The 23231-nt window shown below is 40.8% G+C and overlaps 3 protein-coding genes across 3 annotated transcripts in view; 1 reads left to right on the plus strand and 2 right to left on the minus strand.

Annotated features, from left to right (window-relative positions):
- Positions 1–3615: 3615 nt before the first annotated feature.
- On the minus strand, positions 3616–12097 carry LOC146611096 (YTH domain-containing family protein 1-like). The gene is made up of 6 exons (XM_085343890.1): positions 11654–12097; positions 10817–10841; positions 7940–8019; positions 6022–7668; positions 5830–5874; positions 3616–5656 (listed from the first exon to the last, which is right to left on the minus strand). Exons 1-6 carry the CDS (start codon positions 11678–11680, stop codon positions 5630–5632), a joined length of 1851 nt encoding a protein of 616 aa, XP_085200016.1. The 5' UTR covers positions 11681–12097; the 3' UTR covers positions 3616–5629.
- A 1188-nt stretch (positions 12098–13285) lies between these two features.
- Positions 13286–16707, plus strand: birc7 (baculoviral IAP repeat containing 7). Its single transcript, XM_085345174.1, has 7 exons — positions 13286–13826; positions 14311–14410; positions 14796–14877; positions 15004–15049; positions 15803–16012; positions 16261–16326; positions 16508–16707. Exons 1-7 carry the CDS (start codon positions 13286–13288, stop codon positions 16705–16707), a joined length of 1245 nt encoding a protein of 414 aa, XP_085201300.1.
- A 2096-nt stretch (positions 16708–18803) lies between these two features.
- The window catches only part of nkain4 (sodium/potassium transporting ATPase interacting 4), a 52501-nt gene continuing 48073 nt past the window's right edge, over positions 18804–23231 (minus strand). The window contains exons 6-7 of the mRNA XM_085344393.1: positions 19991–20075; positions 18804–19252 (exon numbers count right to left, since the gene is read on the minus strand). Coding sequence (XP_085200519.1) covers positions 19243–19252; positions 19991–20075 — 95 coding nt within the window. The 3' untranslated portion in view covers positions 18804–19242. The remainder of the gene's footprint in view (positions 19253–19990; positions 20076–23231) is intronic.

Here is a 23231-nt window from a genome sequence, read left to right on the forward strand (position 1 = left end):
CAGTGATATCAATATTTCTTTGCGTGCAATCTAAAGAGGCGCGGGGGAAAGAATGTGGCGGTGCGCATTATTGCTGGTGTAGGCTACAAATCGGCTTTTAGATCTGAGTGTCCGAAATGCTTGTGCGCGCGCGTGATTGTGTTGCAAATCGGCTTTACTTTTGCCTGTATGCCTGTAAGATAGAGAAGATGCGTACCTGTGTGTGTGTGTGTGTGTGTGTGTGTGTGTGTGTGTGTGTGTGTGTGTGTGTGTGTGTGTACACCCGAGCGCGCGCACGGAAACGGGAGCAGTACTTAAATCGCAGTCAAGCAGTCTTGCATCCTCCTTGGCAGAAGATGCTGGGGGTTTGAGCGTGTGGAGGTCAGGCTTTCTTAGAAGCTGCTTGCTCGTCTTCATTCTGCACCCGTCGGCGGGGTGAGAAGGCGACTTCTTAAAGGGTTGTCACTCTGCGTGTTCACAGCGGACCTTGATTTAATGTCCATACAATTAAGGCACGCGGTGAATGCCAAGAGAGGAATCTACACAGCATCATGCTTCACATTTTATTCCTTCGTTATTTCATCAGGTTGTCGGCTTAGAGTGCGCTCCTTTGACCCCGAATGCTAGGAGGGGAGGGGGACAGGCCCTGACTGCCGACCATAGCAGCAGGATAAAGCTGACTGCTGTACTGTCACTCAACGGCGCGTGTGTGCGTGCGCACGCGGAAGCTCGGATGTGTGTGTGTGTGTGTGTGTGTGTGTGTGTGTGTGTGTGTGTGTGTGTGTGTGTGTGTGTGTGTGTGTGTGTGTTGCTTTGACTGTATGGACGCAATGCGTACTTTAATAGGCCATTTTGGTATAGAATTGGGATAGTCCAATCTAGCGTTTATTTCAAGTCATTGGTGAGAAACGTATTGCTTTGAAATCCCTGATTAGTCCGGGATGTCCTTTAAATGCAAAGTGTATCTGAAATCTGGATACGCACAACGTAGTTGCCAAGTCAGAAGTCCACCTCTTGGTTTTATAAAACACTCTCGGGAATTATTTTAAAATATGGTCTTCTTCAGCCTTCTTCTTCTTTTAAATTTAGTACTCAGTGAAAGGCTTTCATTTTTAAGTGCGCCAATCCTAAAACAAAAACACAACAACAAACAAACACATGACATTTCTAAACCCAAGCGGGAGATTTGGGACCAATTAAATAAAAAAATAAAATAAAATGTTTTTATATTTGTTGTACTTTTAAAATTAAGCGAGACCGTTAAGCAGCAAATTGTTTTGGTGCACCAGCTCCGAAGCTTGCCAAGAAATCGCCAAACTGTATGTCTGACAGCGGAAACAGCTGTGAGCGCATGAATGCTAAATCCATATCGGTGGGATTCTGTGCTGTCCTTGTGTGGCAATTTTTTAAAGGTATTTTACCAAATGTAACAGAGGCCACCAACGAGGTGTTGTGGACTTTACTATAGCTTCAGCTGGGGTTGGCGTCTGATATATTATTTCTAGAGGAAAAGTAGGACAGCAGTTCCACTCCGACACACCTCACGGTGTGGCTGAATCCTCGGGCCCACAGCACAGGCTGAAGAGCCTCGAAGGGATACAAACTGACCATAGCGACAGGGTTTATTCGCACGGAGTCAGCATATAGAAATATAGGCAATTCAATGCCACCTACAGGCGTCCCTCAGACAACGCATCGCGGAAGCTGTTTATCACTCAGGGGGCATAGCAATGAATACTAAATAAGATAAAGTCCCACAAAATAATTGAGTGCTCCTTTTAGACCAGCTCGGATTTCACTCTGCTGTTAAACAGGCCATTGATTTACAACCAGCACTACAGAAGAATAGTGCCTGTGATAGTCCTTGTCTCCACTGGATGCTTTTGGTTGATACCTCGATCAAATTTAGCTCAGATGGGTATGCTTCTAATGATCATCTGAAGGTCTTCAAAACATATTAATAAATAAAAGCTTCATTAGATATGAATAAATGAATGGTCCAACATTACCACAAAGAGCCAAAGGTCGTGTTTTCTGTCATTTTCCAACACTTTTAGTTCAGTATTTGCTGCTGTCATGTAACTTGAAGCCTCAGGTTTGGAGCTTGTGCCACCTAATAAAATCTTTTTTTTCTTTAATTCACTCAGAAAGATTTCCAGCAAAAAGAACTCATCTCATTCTATTAGCAGTTATATAGCACCTTTTGCTGCTTAATCTGTATAGTCTGAAAATATTGTTTGCCTGTTGTTATAGCTGAAATTATATTTTGTAATGATGCAAAACAAATAAAGAATAAGCTGCACTGAGTTTTCTATCTGTTCTTGTAATTATTTTATTACCGATTGTATGCCCTCATCCCAGTTTTGAATCCATGGACTGTTTGCATAAGCATATTTTATAAATGTAGAACTAAGAGTTACACATTAGCAGTCTTGTGATTTAGGTTTTGTTCCACAGATCTTCCCTGATGATCTGGAAAGGATTCACTCATTTGTCCACACATCCTTTAAAATGATCACATTAATGTATATCTAAGGTAGAAGAAATTCTCCATTTCAGAGTGTTTTCACGCCAGATTGTGACTGGAACATCCTACCAGCAGGTCCTTCAAATCAAGAATTCAGCACCACGGAGAGCTCCTGTCAAGGGAAGAAAAGAAAATCTATTGTGGATCAATTATATCATTAACGGAGTTTCAAAACAACTTACATTTACAGCAAGCGAAAAAGACATCTCAGACTAAACAACTAGATTACCCCCACCCTTTTCCTAATTCAAACCTAAAGCCTCTATCTTGTATTATTTTAGAAGCGTAAAATGGCTAAATCAATTTCAATAAATGTCAAATCTGTTTTTATTTTTATTCCAGGGTGCAGTAACTCCATTTGTGCACTCAAATTCTTCTCTAGACTACTTGAAACTGTGGACACATTTGCCTTATACTACAATAAAGTATTTACACTGTTGTCAGCATCATGGTGAAAAACACAAAGAAAAACAAATTGCAGCAAAGAAAACCTTTCAGTGACATTTAAGCTCTGCAGGCTGCACTACAGAGATTTCACTCATTATATAAGGCCACATGTTTGTTTAGTTACTCACAAAGAATTCATGAGATCAAGACGAAGTAATTTCTGAATGGACAGTTTATTAAGGCTTGATTTTTTTTTTAAGATAGAAAACCAAGATAGATCTTTTGAACAAGGTATCGTCACTACAGTTGTGGCCTACAAGATAAGGTTTATTTAGTACTTTGTATTTCATTGATCCTTTAATAAATATAATTTCATGGCTAACCTGACATCCCTCTTGCAGCAAACATTTCCTGACAGTTTACATTAACATGCATTTAGGCCCTGTCCTACAATCACAACCAGTCGCTTCCCGAGAGAAAGACGGCTGTGGCTGCGATGGGTTGGCGGCGGCATCCTTAAGCTTTTCCCTGCCTTTACGCTACTTGGTGAGAGCGGTGATGGTGAAGTTAAACATGTTCACCGTATTGCTTATATCCACCTAGCTATTGATTAGTGCAGATTTAAAATAAAAAATAAAAAAATGAGGAGACAAAGAACAAAGGCTACTGTTAGATGGCAGTTCTCTCAATGATTTTTTTTTTTTTTGGGGGGGGGGGGGGTTTACACTGGTCAGGTGCAAACACACACCTGGAAAATACTGCTGTGAAGCAGACAGTTCAAATGATTTGAAGTACCTCAGCACAGTGCAGCACTTGTGCCATTTCAATGTTTTAACGGTGTTAACAGTCAAGACAGATCGCACAACACTCACATAATCTAACATAATCTGAGAATACAAACAGCTTATTTCCAGGACATGTTTACCTGACATTACTGTTAAGGTGACACGACTTCAGAGAACTGTGAAGTGGAATCTGAAAATTGAATTAGCTCACTGTAAAATCACAACAGATTAAAAATAAGAATTACACAGACGAGAGAAACAAAAATAAAAATCCCTTAAAAGGCAAAAAGGCAGTCATGAATTCCTCTCTTCATCTTTGTAATCTTTCAGTCCAAGATTAAATGACAATCTCAAACTAATCACGAGGCGCGAACCAACTGATCTCACAAATAATCTTGCTGTGAATGCTCCAAAACGGGCGTCTGAACACCCGTCATCACCCGAAAAAACAAGCTGCAGAGTAAATAATACTTCAGCCATCCCCAACAGACTTCCATTATGCAGCTTGCCATGCATGGGCACACACATCTATTAATATTTTTTATTTTTTAATATCCAATCTTTTTTTTCTTTTTTAAACATACCTCAATGTAGTTTACAGTATCATAATCAATGGCTTCAGTCTAGAACAAACTATAATCGCAACATCCAAAAAACACACAGAAACCACATCTCATTCTTCGTATTTTTTTCTTACTTGATATTAAATCAGTTACATTAATTTTTAGGTTATACATTTTTAGGCTTTCTCCATGAATATATAGGCTCCTACGTTAAAGCTTAGCATTATGACCAACATGATAGACTTAGCGAAACCAAATTAAAGGAAAAAACAAAGAAAGGATTAAGACAGAATGACGGTGACTAGACAAATATCGGAACCTTCCCCCTTTTTGTGGAACAAAAATATGATAGCAACAATTGATTCAATGCAGCACTTACATCATTACATAAATCTGATAAAGTAATTTAAGGTGGTGGATGCGACAATTCTCTCAGACTGGGTTGTGTACACAAGCAGAATCTCCTGATGAAACATACAAAGGACCCCTTCACGACAAACATCAAAAGAAAGCAAAGCAGAGGGGTGTGAAGGATGTCAATAGTACAATTTTTGATTTAAATGGTGAGAGTTCTGGTTGTGGAGGACACATCCATTATTTCTTTCCCAGAGGCCTTTGCAATTCCTCCTCTGAAATGTCTCGAGTCCCGTGTGACTTCACACTATCCCTGATTTCTCCAGCAGTGTCACTGTTTGAGCAGTTCTTTTGAGAAGTCACCAATAATTAGAAAAAAAATGTTAAGGCTCCAGAAAACAGGTTTCTGAAATGAAAATTGTCAGTAGTAAGCCAAAAAATAGAGATTTTGTCGATCTGAATGAAAAATAGATAAAACCTTGAAGAAGTTTTATTATCGCACAGTTCCAAGTCCAACATTGCCTTTGTGATCCTCCAACCCTGTTGGCACAGTTAAACCTCTGAAGCATGGCAATGTTGCCCCCAAATGGACAAATAGGGGCAGGACACATCCGTTCCTGATTGTACTGAAATATAAAGTGGCAGATTTATTTTTTCCTCCATGGTGCAGTCAAACCCTGATTCAATTGTAAAGAGGGGGGAGTGGGTGGGCAAGAGAGAGAAAACCAGTCTGTTGAGAGAAGAGTACGTCATGGAATGGGAAGAAAAATGTTTATAAAAAACTGAAATAAAAAGAGTGGTGGTGGTGGTGGCTAGGTAATACATTAAATCAGCTTGTTATCCCTGCACAAAACGTGGTGGTACATGGGGCAAAAAAAAAAAAAAAAAAGCACAAGTGTCAATGATGGCAGATTCACCAGGATTAAATTAATAAAAATAAAAAAAAGAAGGGTTTGCTTGCATTTTCATAATCTTCTGTCTTTTTTAAATCAAGTCCTAGTGTAACTGTTGATCAAGCCAAGGATAGATGTCTTCTATTGTTTATTCCTGTTCTGGCGCTCCTGTTCAGAAAAAAAAAGAACAAAAGCAACAAACAAACAAAAAATTACTCAAACATTACTCATATGATCATTAGACAACAACAAACTAAGTGCAGCATTTCTTGGTGAACAGATGTCTGCATGTATTTAAAGTGCTGATCAAACAGCAAAAAAAAAAAAAGTCAGCTTTTTACCTGATCCAACCAGGAGCGGTTCTGTATCTGAGCAGGTTCAAAAGTCTGTCAAAAAAGAGCAAAGAGGAGACAGACAAAAACAAGATCAGGAACAAATCAAGAGTCAAATTATCTAAAGAAACTTTCACCAGTTTTCCACTAAAAAGGTACAAAATCCTATTTTTAAGATAACAGAGAGATGACTGTACCCACCTTGCGCACCTCTTCCTCTTCTTCCTGTCTCTTCTCATAATGGGAGAAGTCATCAAAGATGGAGGTTGTGTGTTTGTAGGTGGCAATGATTTTGAGCACCTGCTTGGCCTTTTCCAGGGGTACCTCCTGGGTATCACGGGAGTTGGTCACTGGCTTGTTGTCGTTGTTCTCCAAGCGGATGTGGCGCAGCTGGCTATTAGGCACATCCTTAACAAACAACCAGTCCACATCAAACTTGCCTTTCCACTTGTCCTGTGCCCAAACACCAGCACTGGTCCCATAGTCCACTGGTGAACGCATCTCTGCCACACCACAGAAATGACCACTGCCATTGACACTGAACAGGAGGTATACAGGACCTTTACCATTCATGGCCCGGAAGGCTGAGTCCAGCCGCTTGTTGCCATGCTCAGTGCTGCACCAGATGGAGTACTTGATGGAGCGATGAATATCATCCTCAGAGTAGCTCTTAATGATGAAAACACGGCCATTCTTCAGGTTCCAATCAAAGTCCTTGGGGTTGTAGCTATGGGAGGCCCGCAGCTTCTCCAGCACTGGGTGCGACTCTCCACAAGGTCCTTGGCTGGAAGATGCTTGGGGACCATTGTTCCCACTACCAACCACACCCATCACACCACTACCATCATGGCCAGGTCCACCCTGGCCATAACCTTGGTTACGGTTGCGTGGAGCAATCCAGCGGGTCTGGGGTTGTGGGGGCTGTGTGTGGTTTTGGTAGGGCTGGGGTGGTGGCTGGTGGTGATGGGGGGGCTGGGGCTGTAAGGCCATAGGTGGCATCTGGGGTTGCACCAAAGACTGAGGAGGAGGGGGCTGCATGGGTCCTTGCTGCATGGGGGGTTGAGGTGGCATGGCATGAGGCAGGCCAAGAGGCTGCTGCTGTTGCTGCAGTGGAGCTGTGGCTACTTTAGTCACTGGGCCCTTTTCCCAGGTCCCAATGTTCATGTTGTGTTTGATGGGTGGTGGGGGAAGAGCTCCCCCTGGGTTGGGCATCCCTGGCTTCACCTTAGCTTTTAGCTGCTGTGGTTTGGCAGGCTTGCTGGCAATGGCCGCCCAAGAGGTGGGTTTAGGTGGGGGCATTCCAATCGGCGTTGCTCCGTTTCCTGTGGCTGCCACTGCAGGTCCACCAATCACAGATCCTACAGCCTTTACTGCTGACCCCTGACCAGTGACATCCCCACCGATCTTCAAGCCAACCATACCCTGCTCCAGGCTGTTCATACCAGGGGCTTTGTTCAGGGTGTCACTGTGAAACCCTGTCTGACCATCAGGCACCAGAGTGCCCCCCAGGGAGCTGGGAGGATAGCTATAGCTGCCACCATAGGCTGAACTTTGAGTCTGCTGGCCCTGGGAGCCACTCGTCCCCCAAGCAGAGAAGGCAGGGTTTTCAGGGAAAAAGTTAAACCTGTGGGGATAGATACTGCTTCCCAGGCCCCCTGGCTGGCCAAACACTGTGTCCGGCATGAAGTGATGGTCTCCATTACTTAAGGGTCCATATGGGGTGAGGTATGGAATAGGGGGGTCACCACCTGTGGACCAGGGAGCCTCACTTAGGGGGTATGGAAATCCAATGGAAGGAGCGTAGTAGCTTGGCAAGTAAGGGTCGGTGATGGACTGGTAACTGTTGTTCTGAATGAATAGAAGTCAGAATCACAACATTAGCAAATAACTGAGTTAAACTTAAAAATACCCCACAACAAATTAAATACAACTCTGCTAGTTGTGGATTTTTGATAGGTAAATAGCTAAAGGCTTCTTAACAAATCCCATTTCATTGCGTAGGTTACAAGGTTCACTTTTTTATAAAAAGTGACTGTGCATACATTTGCCATGCTGTGGCATTCGATAATGAATAACATTCTTACAACTCATGTGAGAGAAGCTGAAGAGCAGACTTTACCTGAGTTGATTGACTAGTGAGGTATGGCTCAAAGTCATTGTCATGGACAGTGTCCTTCTGATGCAGTGAACCATTTTGCACTGCAAAAAAACAAAACAAAACATTAATGGATCGTTTAAACTTATTTTGTACTGAGGATGCAGTTATGTTTTGAGGTCTATATAGCAACAGCTTTTTTAGCTTTCAAGATGTAGTGTGTTCAGGGATAACCTTATGATTGTATGAAACTCTTAATATATTTTTACAAAATCAAAAATCAAATCACACTGATGCTGTCTTCGATTTCTCAAACATATTAGTTCTATAAATGTTAGTTTAATCAGTTTTTAATGTCTCTGCTTTTCCAAAAGCACCCCCCCCCCCCCCCCCCCCCCCCCAAAAAAAAAAAAAAAACCCCAAACATTACACCAAAACTGCCAAACCATGCCAGACAACCAGATGTGGATGAGCTTGTGGCCTGCTGCCAGCCAGACCTGAGATGAGCACAATTTAAGACCTGTCTGTCCAAAAGCTGCAGCAGATCAAATATACCAATATCAGTGTTCATGAAGAACCAACAATAATAAATTGCAAGTAAATCTTTCTGTGTAATAATTGGTTGGGATAAAAAAAAAAATGTTCATTTACACAAATCAGCTACAACATTACAGTACAAAGGAGTCATTGTTTTGGACAGCTGCAGTAATAAGAATTTTGAGGCACAGGTGGAGTAATAATGTAATAAAAATGTGATTTATCGTCAAAAACTACATTTTGATATTTAAGGCTCTGAGTACTCAGGACTTTTGTGTTTTACACTGAAAATACCAAGTTTCTGGAGACACAAGTGTGCCCCTCACCTGTGAGATGAGAGCAATTTTGAAGCAACAGGAAGTTCTTATTGTGCCTTCAAAACAATATTAAGCAGGTTCTTTTCAAAATAGCTTTTTCATTGCAATTTTTAACAATTTGGTGGTATGATACAATTCACTCTGATTACAAGGGTTTCTGATTATGTTGGCCCATATGGAAAAGAAATAGAAAAAAATTATAAAAGACTTGCATCAGATTTGGCTTGCTTCATATAGTGAATCATATAAGGCTTATATGATTTACTCATGAAAGTGGCCACTTTCTCATTACTTTCATATATTGTTTTAGGAAGTATCCAAAACATACAGGTTTCATTTATATAATTTTTCAAGGGATTTTATATCTGTTTTCACTCTTGTGTGTTCATACAAGTTTCACACAAGACAGATACAAACTTTATAAGATTTATATATATATTTTCCAAATGGGAGTATTCACTGGAAAAAGACTGTTAATGTGGATGGAAAGTGTGTGAAGGATGTGAAATTTTATCAACATGGGATTTAGGAAATGTAAACTGGAATATAGTGCATCTCCAGTGATTGGAACCTTTATCCCCCCACCCTTTATTATATTGCAAAAATTTGCAGGCTATTTTCTAGGCTATGTGTGTGTGTGTGTGTGTGTGTGTGTGTGTGTGTGTGTGTGTGTGTGTGTGTCATACTGCAGAGATGGATTTGTGCCCTTACTATAAAATCATGAACTAAATAAATGCCAAACCATAAGAGACATAAATCATTGCATTTCATAAATATCAATCTCGTATGTAAACATAAAAATAAAACACGTTCGCCCAAATGCCACATTCTTCAAAAAATGTTACTGAATCCACAGGAAAGGGAGGATGTCAAATTTTACATCATAGGCCATATACACAAATGTAAGGCCACAAATGTAAGAGATCCGTCTGTACAAATAAAAACATTCTGCCAGCCAACTGCCAATTAAATGTCCATCCCCCGGGCCGGAACGGGGTCTTTGCCAGACTAATTCTGACCCACGGGCCTTGTGTTTGACACCCCCAATCTACCAATTTAGAGGTTTCTGAAATTTTTATTTTTAATAGCAAAGGTATTCTAATCTAGTATGTCCCTCTGAATGTGAAATAGTACAATATTTTGCCATTTGGCTTTAATATTATTTGTATTACATGTTAACACTTGACTTATGAAGAATAAGAGCATAAATTTTTTTAAAAATCGCTAGCGGAAAGGATATCACCTTTAAATGTAGATATTCATCTACCAGTGTCAAACACAATAAACAATGTAGTTTGACAATCCAATTAGATAATTTTAACTATAAATTTTCATTACACTGTATCAATCTCCAGCATAGTGTACTAATTACTCAGAAATATGGTATTGCACACCACAGAGAGGACAAGGATGCCAATCTCACTGGTTTAAGTAAAACCAGACTATGGTTCTTCGGTCTGTTGTAACACAGATGTTGTTACATGTTGTTACAGTGTTTTAAGTAGTACCAACCTGGGAAACTATCTCCTTTAATTGCTACATGTGGAAAAGGACAATTTTGGACACTGACCCAATCTTAATCTGCCAAATTCTAAAGAGTTCATCTATGAAAGTTGGCATTTATTCTAAAAAGTGTCTGTGTCTGGGGGGTGGGGGACTGTAAAAACATTGTACTAAAAGATATTTAGTGTTATGATAATGGTGATGGTGCACTGTCCAAGACATTGGTTCAAAAATCAATCATATGCTACTTGTGACATGGCTCTGGTAGCATATAATTTATATTTGAGGGATGAGGGTACTATCATCCAAAAAAGGCCACTGACATCTAATTAAACTTATTCGTCATAGAACAAAGGTGATCTTCAAGAACAATATTGTAGTAATTCAGATACTCTTCCCTCTAAGGTGATAAGTGGACTCAAACCACAACAGCAAAACAGATCCACTGGATATCTCCAGGCCAAGCATTTAAAGTTTTCCTTTAATTTGTCCTGGTCTTTAGATGTAAAAAGTAATTATCTTGATACAGTCATCCACAACTCACCTTTAGATGCTTGTCCCTTTGATCTCTGTGTCCAAGTAAATCATAGGAAAGGGGGGAAAAGAAGACCAAAAAGTTATTTTGAGTCGGCCTGAGATATCACACGTAGCTTGTGAGTACAACCCATAATGTTACCTATCCATTGCCTAGAAACTGAACATGAGACTACTTCCCGAAGAGAGCCATCTGAAACACTTGCCTTACGCTATTCTATATTAAAAGGTGTATAGTAATTACACTTTTATTTGACATATTGTACAATGTAATGGTCTATGATTAACTGTTTATTTAAATAACCAGTTTATGATAGCTCTAATCCACATACAACTTTGCTAACTACCATAGCTCCCTTAAAATGGCTCTACAAAAGCCATCAGACTTAATGCAGCTTTCAGCTTAGTGTTTCTTAGCAGATTCAAATATTTTTCACAGCCCAGACACGAGAAAATATTCCATTATAAAAGTTACTATTTAAAGAATAAGTTAGCCTGAGCCTTTATGTAAATCTGTTGACGTTAACTAGCTTTGGGTTTCACGTATTCAGGTATTGGCTGCTACTTTTTTCCCCGTCCCCAATAGGCAACAAAACATATCGATTCTGTTAAAGATACATCTGACAACAGCCTGAATATTTTCGCAAAAGTGTCATCTTTCTTACTCGTCCAATAAAACATTTAGCAATTTCACGGAAAGTGGCTAACTCGCTAGCTACAAGCACCGGCCAAATGCTAGTGGCTTGCTAGCACTTCCGAGCAATAGCCATAGCCCAATAAATCGTTAACGTTAGCGGGTGAGGTAGCCTAGAAGCTCTCTACAGACGAAGTAAGTCGTCCTTCCTACCTGAGGGTCAATGCTTGTGGCAGACATAATTCATTAAGCAAATCCCTGGATTCTCACAGAGCCTGAGCTTGTGACTGAATTGCAACCCCCGTGATTTGAAAAGCAAGTTCACAGCTCAGTTACAGTTAGCTTTGTGGCTAGCTGCGCCGCTTAGCGTGTGGCTAGCAGTTGTAGCGCAGGCTCAGCTGTATATTTTCCACTGTGTGGACGTATCCCAACTTCCACAGTTCAAGTCAGTCGCTTCGGATACTGCGTCCGAAAGCAGTCAAGTCCCCGGTAAAGGTATTCAAGTTGATGGTACGTGTCGCCGAACGGGCCTTTCCGACCGTGAATATTTTCGGTCGCCTCTTACTTTGTCTTTTTTTTTTAATTCCACAGAGGGAGAGAGAGAGAGAGAGAGAGAGACCTCCTCAGTTACGTTAAAGCCCTGTACACTTCCCCAATGGCTGCTCCATCCGGGCTTTGAGCCGCCGCTGTAGTTCACGTCGTTCCCCACGGGGTGGCAAAAGTTTGAGGCATCCTTACCATCGGCAAAGTGCATCCATGGCTGTGATTTAATGGTAGCAACGAATAAATCCAAGTCGTTTAACAAAAAACAAAATAAAACAAAAAACACAAAAACATAATTCTAGTTCTATAAGTACTATTCCAGTATCACGAGTGCTATTTTCTGCATCCCCTGTGGGTGTAAATAGCGCCAGGAGGTGTCAGCAGACTGCTGGTGGTTTTCTGCAGGCCCCCTAGAACTGACAGTTCAGTCAGACACAGCGCTCATGTGAGACTGTGTGCACAGCGCCACTGGTTTCCCATTGTTATGAATTTGGTATATAATCAGCCTGAAACACAGTGAGGAAAACAGTTGAGTTGTCATGATTATTTTAGTATAGCTAATTTTACATAGATTAGAAATGCAATTGTGCAGTAAATGTTACACCCTTTAACCACTAGGAGGAAGCAACGAGACATACGCAATCCCCTAAACTCAGTCAAAGGTCAAATTTATTTACTGTGTATAGTGTAAATAGATGGTGAAATGTTTGATTATCTATAATCAAATCAAAGTCGCTATAAGAGCTGTTTTATTTTCCCCATCTTGTGTAGGTTATGTTTCGACTTGGCTTGCCTCGTGGCTCATCATCTAGATATTCAACATCCCATATATTATAGACTATTTAGATAGAAGGTCTTTTAATTAGATTTAAATGTACACTTTTTTCCTTCCAAGAAAGAAGATGACACATCTTATTATTTTGTGTATTTAAGCAATTTGTTTTCACATTTTATTGTGCAAGCTCTCATTTTTATTTACCTGTATTCTCATGATCTATACATTAAGTTGTTTTCTGCTATTTTGTTTAAAGAAAAGCATCCTTTTAAAAATTATTAGTTATTAGGGAAAGGCATGCCGCTGAAATGTTTTGCAGTGTTTTCCTAAGAGGCGGAGCAACATGGCATGTTCAGGCTGTCATTCATTCAAGGATCAAAGAGCAAATATTCTGGCATTTGGGGGATTTTCTGGAAAGCAGTCTCCTGTAGGTCACTGTGCAGGCCCCCTGCAGCTGATCACATTATTTTCAACTGGATGTGCTGCGCTGACCTTCAGTGTGCACTCCACTATGGACCGCAAAAGGGATGACTGGCACAGAACAAAAAGGGAAAGGGAAACCTATATGCTACACAATGATGGATGACAGGCAAGCTATGCTTCACATCCTTGAGGAGCCTCAGATGCGAAGAGAAGGAGAGAGACTTCGAACTTTTCACAACTGGCCAGCAGATGCACCTGTCACATCTGGAGATCTGGCCAAGGCAGGGTTTTTCTTTCTAGGCCCTGGGGATAAAGTACAGTGTTTCTGCTGTGGAGGGATTTTAAGATGCTGGGTACAAGGGGATAGCCCAGCCACTGAGCATAAAAGACATTTCCCTGCTTGCAGCTTCATTCTGGGTCGAGCTGTAGGAAATATCCCACTTCAAGCTGACTCCTCAGATTCTGTGGATGGACAGCTTTTGAGTCAGCTCCAGAGGATGACTATGGATGACCAGGGAACAGCTGGGCAAGCAGTCTACCCAGAGATGGAAGCAGAGGATTCGCGGCTCACCACTTTCCACAACTGGCCCACCGAAGCCTCAATCCAACCCGATGTTCTTGCCAGAGCAGGCTTTTTCTACACAGGTACTCAAATGTCTGACTCTAAAGCCTAATAATGCTGATCACCTCTTGTTTTTAACAAACGATGAGCAAAACTATAGTATTTACTCGTATTTGTAAGTAAAATATCCAGCACAGATCTTGTCACTGCTAGAGTGACCAACCCCACTGTGTGAGAGTTCATGGTACAATTGTCCTGCTGACTCATGATGTTGTGGACAGAACAACCTAGACAAAGCTGGAGCTGCTAAAGAGGTAGGATGTGTACAGCTTCAGGCAGTACACAGGGTGTGGACACAATATCATGAACAGCATTCCAAGTAGTTTTGTCAAGACAGTATCAGGGAAGGCTTGATTAACCTTCATTACAATTTGTTCAGGTTATAGTTTTTGCATGTATTTTATTCCTTTGGTGCGTGAGAGATTTTCTGAGTTCGTTCTAAAGCTGCGAAGATTAAGTGGGCGTGTGTCATTGCTCCCTTTTCACAGCCGTCTTATATTATCGCAGGTCACGGTGACAATGTCAAATGCTTCTACTGCGACGGAGGGCTGAGGAACTGGGAGCCAGGCGACGACCCCTGGCAGGAACATGCCAAATGGTTTCCACGGTAACAACAGGACATTTCCAGGCAGATATTGAAACATCAGCTGAATGCTTTTTTTGTGTCATGCCATGGCAATATTTCTTTTTATAACGAGAAATGTGCAAAGGTTTTAGTCACTCTGGATGTCAAAATTCGCATCACATAATATCATCAGAGATGCACGTGATCAGTCCCAAATTCGTTCTGCAGCATGACCTAATTACCACAAACCTACAGCCAGAGTTATCAAGATCTTTCATGTTTGATTTGAGAAATGAACTGAAAAAATAATTAGGTGGTATTATATTTGAAAAGATGCTCTTGGCCAAATCTCTGACATACACATATACACCATATGCATAAATGTGTGTCTGTATATTGTAGATTATAAAGCAGCTTTTGTTTTCAGATGTGAGTTCTTAATCCAAACGAGGGGGCAGGAATACATCAGCAACATACAGGACACTCATTTCCACCTGGATGACACTATGGTGAGACCTTTTGCTTCTTATCTATTTGGAACATTGGAGATATTATAGCTGCACATTAATGAGCTGTAGTTTGTCACTGCTGCATTTAAATCTGTAAAAAAAAAAAAAAGTATATTACTTCTCCAGGGAGGATCACAGACCTCCTCGGGTAGAGATATCAGCTCCAGAGGCGGTAAGTCCTATAAAAAACAAAAATCTAACTTTTGCTGAGGAGATATGATTAACAACATAGCAGCCTTCTGCTTTCATGTCTCTAATTATATATGTGTACTCTATATATAGCAAAGATTTAAACCATCAACACTCAGTCTTGCTTGTTCACACAAGAGAGAAAAAGGGGGATCAAACATTTCTGTTTGCACTGCAAGTCACACAAAGAGAGAAAAGAGGTCTGCGGCCACTTGATTGATTTATTCCTAAGTCAACCACTTTTGTTGAAATACAGATCTGATGGATAAAGGCATACCTTTCACAAACTCGATTTAATACCTTAAATTAGCCACTGAGTAGCAGGTCCATTTCTTTCTATTCTCATTGCTTTGGGGGCAGCTGAAAATGAAATTAATGGGCGATCAATTACCTGAGCTAATGTTTGCTCTAAAATTGAAGTAATTAGGGAGAGCTATGGAAGCCATTTGACTATTGCTCATGGTTGCAGGGCAGGCATGACAGGGCAATTATTCCATACAATGAAGGAAGCACAATTATAATCCATAGCAGCTGAAATGCAGAAGGGGTCTGTGCTTTGAAATGTTTATATATTGGCAGACGGAGGTAAGCTTGCACAATTTGGCAATTATTTACACATTATCTTATAGAGGGTAGAGTGTGTGGGGTGCTTAGACTAGTATAAAATTCACATAGTGTCCAGTGAAGGCTGCTGCTTCTCTAATCATCCTGGCATCTCCCTTCCTCTGATCCCCAGATCTGGTTGGAGGTCTGGGAGCTTCATCGGCCATGCTTTCTCCTGTGGTACAGTCTGTGCTCCAGATGGGCTTTGAAGCCAGCCTGGTGGAGAGTCTGGTCCAAACCAAGTACCTTCTGACAGGCCAGCATTACACGTCTGTATCTGACCTGGTTACTGATGTACTGCAGGCGGAGGAGGAAGACAGACAGAGCAGGCCTCGAAGCAGAGGTAGCTGTCATTGTTAGAAAGCAACTAAGTTTATTTACATACATTTTCTGCTACTGTATATATTTCCACTTCACAATAGAAAGGGGGGGTGGGGGTTTCTACTTTTCCTTTCACTGTATTTGTTCAACAGCCATTGTATTTCAATTAGAATTCAAATGGTTTTGTTTTTATTAAGGAAAATTCACCATTTTAATGGATCCTTAAGTTCCGAATATATCTGACTGACTCTTAATGTTCGCATACATCAGACCCAGAGATGAGGCAAGGCTCCAGTGCTGGAAATGTAAGAACACAGACACCTGTCAGAGAGAAAGGTCAGCAGTCAATATCTCAAAGATTTTCAAAAAAGATCAAAATTTTGTGCTTGTAGTAGTTTTATTTATTTGAAATCAACCAATTAAACAGTAAATGTGTATAATTACTATAGGCTTGACTTACAACATTGTGCTTGAACAAATAGTTTGTGTGTTTGTCTTCATCGGTTTCTCCCAACAGTTAAGGAAAACAGTCCAGAGGAGCTGCTGAGGCAGCTGCAGGAGGAGAGGACCTGTAAAGTGTGCATGGACAAGCTTGTGTCCATTGTCTTCATCCCCTGTGGTCATCTGGTGGTTTGTGGTGATTGTGCTGCCAGCCTACGTCACTGCCCCATCTGCAGAGCTGTCATCAGAGGCAGCGTCCGTGCTTTCATGTCCTAAGGCTGTAGTGAAAAGCCACCCCTATACAGGTGTTGCATGAGTGGCCTTGAGTTTTCCACAGGCCCCAGTTTCTGTTGTACTGGAAAGAATAAAGAGTGCTGATTGCTTATTTTGTCAGGGTTACCAGATCATTTTCTACAATAAACAGTTCAAGCTGCCATCATATTTATAGCTTCTGGATTTTATTTTTTATTTTTTTACAAAAACAGAATTACCTACTAAATGACACATGGGACCATCAAAAGAGCACATTCTTTTATTAACAAACACATATTTACATGAGCACAAAGCACAGTTCTGGATAAATAGGAATACAAATTCAGGTCACATCGGGTTGGAGGAACACAGGACGCAAAATTGAAGAGAAAAAGAACCATTTCCACTTTCTATAAAAACAAAAAGTATCTACACAGAGATAGACTCTTTTCAGTGGAAATTTAACAAATATAACATGTTTCAACTAATACTAGTCACCAGGTTAGGAAAAGGCTGTATTGCACTGAGAGGAAGACCTGTTTTACATTAGGATTTTAGAAGCATTTTCCTGTTAATACTGATTATGTTACAATATGAGGTGCTTTGTGTTTTTACTCACACGCTAGCTGGCTTCCCAGGAGTGTGTAAACTTTAAATTATAAAGAAACAATGACACAAAAATTATTGCATCTCTCAGACAGCGAGGTGATCAATCGAATGGAAACAGTATTCAGATCATTTTAAGAATCCTAACAGTTGAAAAACTGTTTGTCTGGCAGTAAAGCACATTTAAGATCACAGAGGACTCTGACACGCACTTGATAGCTGAAGTTGCTGAAAACAGAAATGAAAAAACTTCCACAGAAAACAAGCCAAGTGGCCAACTATTCCAATCAATTAACACAATGCAATTACTTTCAAATGGACCAAATCTCAGTCTATATGATGTAGCATACAACTGAAGGCAAATACAACTATGACAACACAAAAATAAGAAACAAATCCTGGCCAGGGAAAGTGCTAAAAAAAAAAAGGGAGTTTTATGGAAGGTTAAGCATGCAGCAGAAACTCAGTAGCCTTGAAATTTGCACATGAATACTATGAACACCAGAGGGCAGTAGTGATTCACACAACCAGTAAGGCGTGAGCGAATCTGACTTCTTGATGACACTAACAGGAACAAAAGAAGTGCTACCAATCAGTATGGGAGATATGAACTTTTTCATTTCATTTCATTTGAATAATTGTCGTTTTTCTGGGTCAGAATACAAGAAATTTAAGTTGCCAGTTTATATAAAGCAATTTAAAGACACCAGTTTTGCTTTTTACTTATTACTTAATATGCATAAAATTACAAAACAAAAAAACACCCCAACATGCTCTCAAACAATCACAGCTGCGACTATTAACACTGACAATTTAATTTAAACTGCTGAAGTGACAGGAGAAAACTCTCTGATCTATTCATGTATATGCCACGCTACTTCTACACTGAAGACCATACCCAGACATCTCAGCACTGTTGTGCTTAAATATGAACAACGAAACAACTTCTATTGTTTTCTTCAAGTTAAAAATATGCTATGTAACCTTTGTTTGAGTGTGTGTAATGATCACCCTTGGCAGATCTGTCAGTAGTTAGAGGGGGACTGACGTGAAAACAAAGCTTTCAGCGTATCATTGAGCACAAACACCTGACACTTCAGAAACACCGACTTTGTTGTTGGTGAAAATAGTCACAATAATAAGACTCCCGAAATAAAACTAAGACTCGCATGCCATCCTTTGTGTTTGAATGCCTCTTGCAGGCTCACGCTATTTTGCATTCTTGATAGCTCACATTTTCAAACTCTAAATCAAAAGCTAATTTTAACCCTCCCACTTTCATTATTTACATTTTCTATTTTTGACAGATGCCCCTGTAGGTTTGGTGCTTTTGTTCCCTCCCCACCCTCTACCTCTACACTCCCCTGTCTCTTCCTGCTCTGCTTCTGTATTTATGCACACACATCCTGGCCTAAAGTAAACAGACAGCACACAATAGCTCATTCCACAGGCTCCACTCTGGCTAAGATTTGAGCCAAACCAGCAATAATATGCTAAATCAGTGAGTCCTCTAAGACACAGCACCACAGACTGGCAATGATGGGCAGCCCCTGATTACATCCACAATGTATTTAATAGCTGTACATGTTCTATACAGTCACAGTCTGGGAGGGGGGTATTTGCCCATTGTGGGCAGGTTGCAGCAGTGGGAGCACAGCAGAGAAATCAACACGAACAAAATGATTGATACTTGCCCAAATACACAAATACCTCTAAATACATGCTTTGTTTTACTGCAATTCCCCAGCTCCCTAAACCCGTCACGATGGACCCTTACAGAGAAATGTTGGCTTTTCTGGGCAGTACATCAGCAAATTACACGTTTAAAGGACTGAAATCAAAAGAGGGAGGAACGTCTCGTGCACCGAAGCGCACTGGGACGTTTGTGTCAAAGCAACCATTTTGTCTCTGTAGGAATTTGCTGCATCACCTCCCCGCTGGATGTTCTCCTATTTACGTAGACCTGGAAGGGACAAAAAGATAGACAGAAAGGGCATAGCTTTAAGACTTGTTGAACAACCAAAGGAAAAAGATATTTCTATTCACACAAACACACACACACACACACACACACACACACACACACTTAGAAGAATTTCTCCAGGATATACAGGTAACTCTCAGTAGGTTAAGAGGGGAGATGAAAACTTCCTCCTATTAGAGACAGAGTTGATTAAACTGTCAAGAAGCTAATAAAATATTAATTTCATGTTGGCAGAGAATTATTACATTACTTCCCAGGCTTATTTTTATTAATTCCTCTGCACGACTTAAGTGATTAATCCAATTGTAGACATATTTTTATGTGTTTTTCTACCAGTAGCTGCCTGTGGACACACACACACTTACGCACACGCACACAGTGCTATGAAAGGTCTCCATATTCCCCAAAGCACACTGACAGGATGTAGCATGTTTCAGACACTAGTTTACTCCCCAGACATGAGTCATTTCTCCAGATACTGAGTAAGCAACTCTGTGTAATCTCTGTCAGTAAACGCTGTGTTGCAACCTAGAGATGCTGACACTAAACTCTGGCACGGACATGAAAGTGGAGATTATTTTCTTGCACTTTCCAACGCATGTAAAAGTTTCACGATCACAACTTGCACCAACAACAATGTGAAAGGTCACATAAATATGCTTCCAACGCACAGAGACAAATACACATGTAATGGGATGAGAGCGCACTCGTACTTACGGGTACATGGGCTTTAAGAGGAGATGAGATGATTTCTCATTGACATGGTAGAGTGGGAATGGGTCAAATCCTCCAATAAAATCAACTGAAAACAAAGTATTGAACACATAAATCCCGGAGTAAATCAAAAGACAGACAACTAAAAATACATGCACGATTAAAAAAAGAAACTGAATGAAGAATGAAATGGAAACAAAAAGACACAATGGGAACAAATGGAGTGCACAGATGTTGTAAGGTAGCTTGTGAACAACAGTGCAAACTTTGAGTCTCTTTTAGTTTGACAAAATCTACAAAAGTAGAAGAGAGAGAAAAAAACTGTTTTTCATCTGTGCATCTGCCTCAAGCCTAAGGGAAAGCTTGGGAACAGGTGAAAGCTTGCCAGCTGTCAAAATAGCTTAAGCCTTTTTATCGCTCAGAAACAGAGGTGACCTTCAGCCACCAAATTGATCCTCAAACCTTTCTGTTTAATTTCTCAGTTAAGAGTTCAGACTCTAGGCGAGGTGCAGATGAGCGAGCGAGTGTTATGTCATGCGAGAAACAGAAGGACATGCTGGTACCAAAGTGCAGTGTGTTTTTCACACATGCGGAGAGAGGGATTTTTGAGATGGATGGAAAAGGCTTGGGGCTTTTGAGGGGACATAAACGGCAGAGAGGGAGACAGACAGAGAGGGGAGGAAAAAGGAGGAGAGGACGGGGTGCGTCACGCTTGTCGGTCTGACTGACAGGGAGCCAAGGAGATTAGGGAGTCCGTGTGAAAAAGGCCAGCGTGTCCAGGAGCTGCGAGTCTCCTCTAAACACAGCGAGTGGAAGAAAAGTAGAAGCTGCACCCTATTCAGTGGGAAAAGACACCAAATATATAAAGGACCCTAGCTGAGTGAATAACAAAATGAGCACATCTGTTTCTTTTTTGGAACCCAGCACCTGTGGTGGAAAAACACACATACAAGCCAGCCATAGAGACTAGTGGAAGGCCCAATCAGTTCCATCCAGATAAGAGGAGGCAGGGGTGGTCTGCTAAATGCTGATAGGTAGACAGGATGCGCACACCAGCCAGAGGGGTTGTGCTGTGTCACCCCTTTCCTCTGACCCTGTCCCGGTTTCCAGGCATTCACTGTTTCATCTGCACACCACAAACACACACACATGCCACCCACCCACCAAAAGATACAAAGATGCACACACTCACACACACACAAAGCCCTCTCCCCTGCTCTTTTCTGTACGAGTGATTTTCTCATTATAAGCAGGTGGGGATCCATCTCCTGCCATGATAAACCGTGCTGAGGAATACAGCTGGATGATAATCATGGTTGCCATTTTTAGACACGCTACAGCTCGTGGGATAGCAAAGCAATATCGCTCGGTGGATCCCTCCACCAGTCTGTGAATCTAATACTCTGGCTCAGAGTGAAATATCAGCTTGACTACTGGATGGATTGCCACAAAATTTGACACAGATATTCGAGGACTCCGGAGCAGAAATCCCAATGACTTTGGCGATATGTGTGCCTTTCATGTAAAACTACAAATAGGTCAACTTCTCCACTTGGAAAGTATTTGAAAGTCAGATTTCTGTAAAGAATCTTGTGACATATGCACTGACCAACCTAAACTTAAACTGGGCCCGGTGTGTATGATGTACTATTTTGTATTATATCCTTATTTTCTGTCATGTATATACACTGTTAGGATGCTAGTCTCTCTTATTTAGCAAAGCCAGAGCTAAAAATAATAAGCTCGGGCATGTGCAAGCAATCCACATAAGCTCTTTTCACAGTAGTCTTTTCGCATATAATTGCTAAGTAAACACAGGTATTACTAATTAACCAGTAAGATTAATTATGGCTCTGTTTTTTAAGACAGGAAACAGCTGTGAAACACTAAATAGAATGGGGCCGCTTCTGTTTAATCAACCTGAGCTACAATGCTTAAAATTGCTGCTTAGAAAAGGACCTATGAACTAAAAACTAAGGCTTTTACAGTACAGAAGCCCCACCCACCTGCTGTTCAAACCTTTTGTTTACCAGGGACAGCCAATCATAAGAAAGCTGGCTTAAAGGGAGGGGGAAGGGTTGTGAAAGAGATTGTTGCATATAGATGATGAACTGAGGGGCTGTGTCTGCCAGGACCCAAATAAGGATTATTTTGTGTGAATCATTTAAATCTGCTTTATTAAGATTTCAAGAACGAAAGAAAGAAATCCTGGCTTGGGCATAATAGGCTGCCTCTAAAGCTGCCTCTTTTCACTCTAATGAAGACATTCAGTGTGTCAAAACATTACTTTGCTCTCTATTAAATGCTTAATTTATAACCCCGACCTCTATTCCTCCTACAGACTATATTGTTTTTCAGCCAGTTAATTGCTTGTTCCATGTTGAATCATTTCCCTATTAATTACAGCATGCATCAGTCTGATCCTGCTCTGAGGCCGGTCTTCTGTGCAGCTCACTGATTCTTGATGGTTGAGAAATTACTGGAAAAAAAAATCCATATGACTGTGTTTTCAACATTAAATCTAGTAACACCAGTGCAAACAGAAAACCTTTAACAGGAGAGATTATTAAAACAGATACTGGCGGTTTTTTGACACCAACACTGACAGAAGCAAGATCACTTTCTTCCCAGCAGATTGAGCAAGCTGGTTTTTTCCCCCTTCTGCAGACACATGCAAGATATGAAAGGTATGTAGGTCAGTAGTTAAGGCATCTAAGTAGTGCCCCCAAACAAGCAGGGAGTAATGTAATGTAAAGCAGAGATACAGACAGTCAGCAGACAGTGGTGTGTGTGTGCATGTGTGTGTGTGTGGTGGGTGGGGACAGCGGGGCTTCGCTTGAAAAATTAGACTAAAACAGACAGAGTATAGTGTAAGGAAAATCATGAAAAACAAGGGTGAGAAATGGCAGAGACAAAGACAGAGAGAGTGATAAAAGACTGGACAGCTCATTCAAGACTTCTGTAGAGAGAATCTGTAATGATGGAAGAGGTCAATTAAAAGACAGTTGTGGTCCCTTTCACACACACACTCCTAGCTGGCTCTGCATGTCTGCATCTCTCGCCTCACACACGCAGCCATCTTTGCTGTTTTATGCATTGTTATTCTGCACATAAAAATGTTGGGTGTGTTTGATTGAAAGTGCATTTAAATTTTATGATCCATGCAAAGATGAGTGAGAGTAAGATGTTCAAGGGAGAGATGGAGTCTGTAGAAACTTTGTCTGCATTAATGATGTTTCTAAAC

The sequence above is a fragment of the Diplotaxodon limnothrissa genome, linkage group LG20 (genome assembly GCF_057381915.1).
Source record: "Diplotaxodon limnothrissa isolate DT_005_m linkage group LG20, D_limnothrissa_male_GT1.1, whole genome shotgun sequence".
Classification (NCBI taxonomy): domain Eukaryota; kingdom Metazoa; phylum Chordata; class Actinopteri; order Cichliformes; family Cichlidae; genus Diplotaxodon; species Diplotaxodon limnothrissa.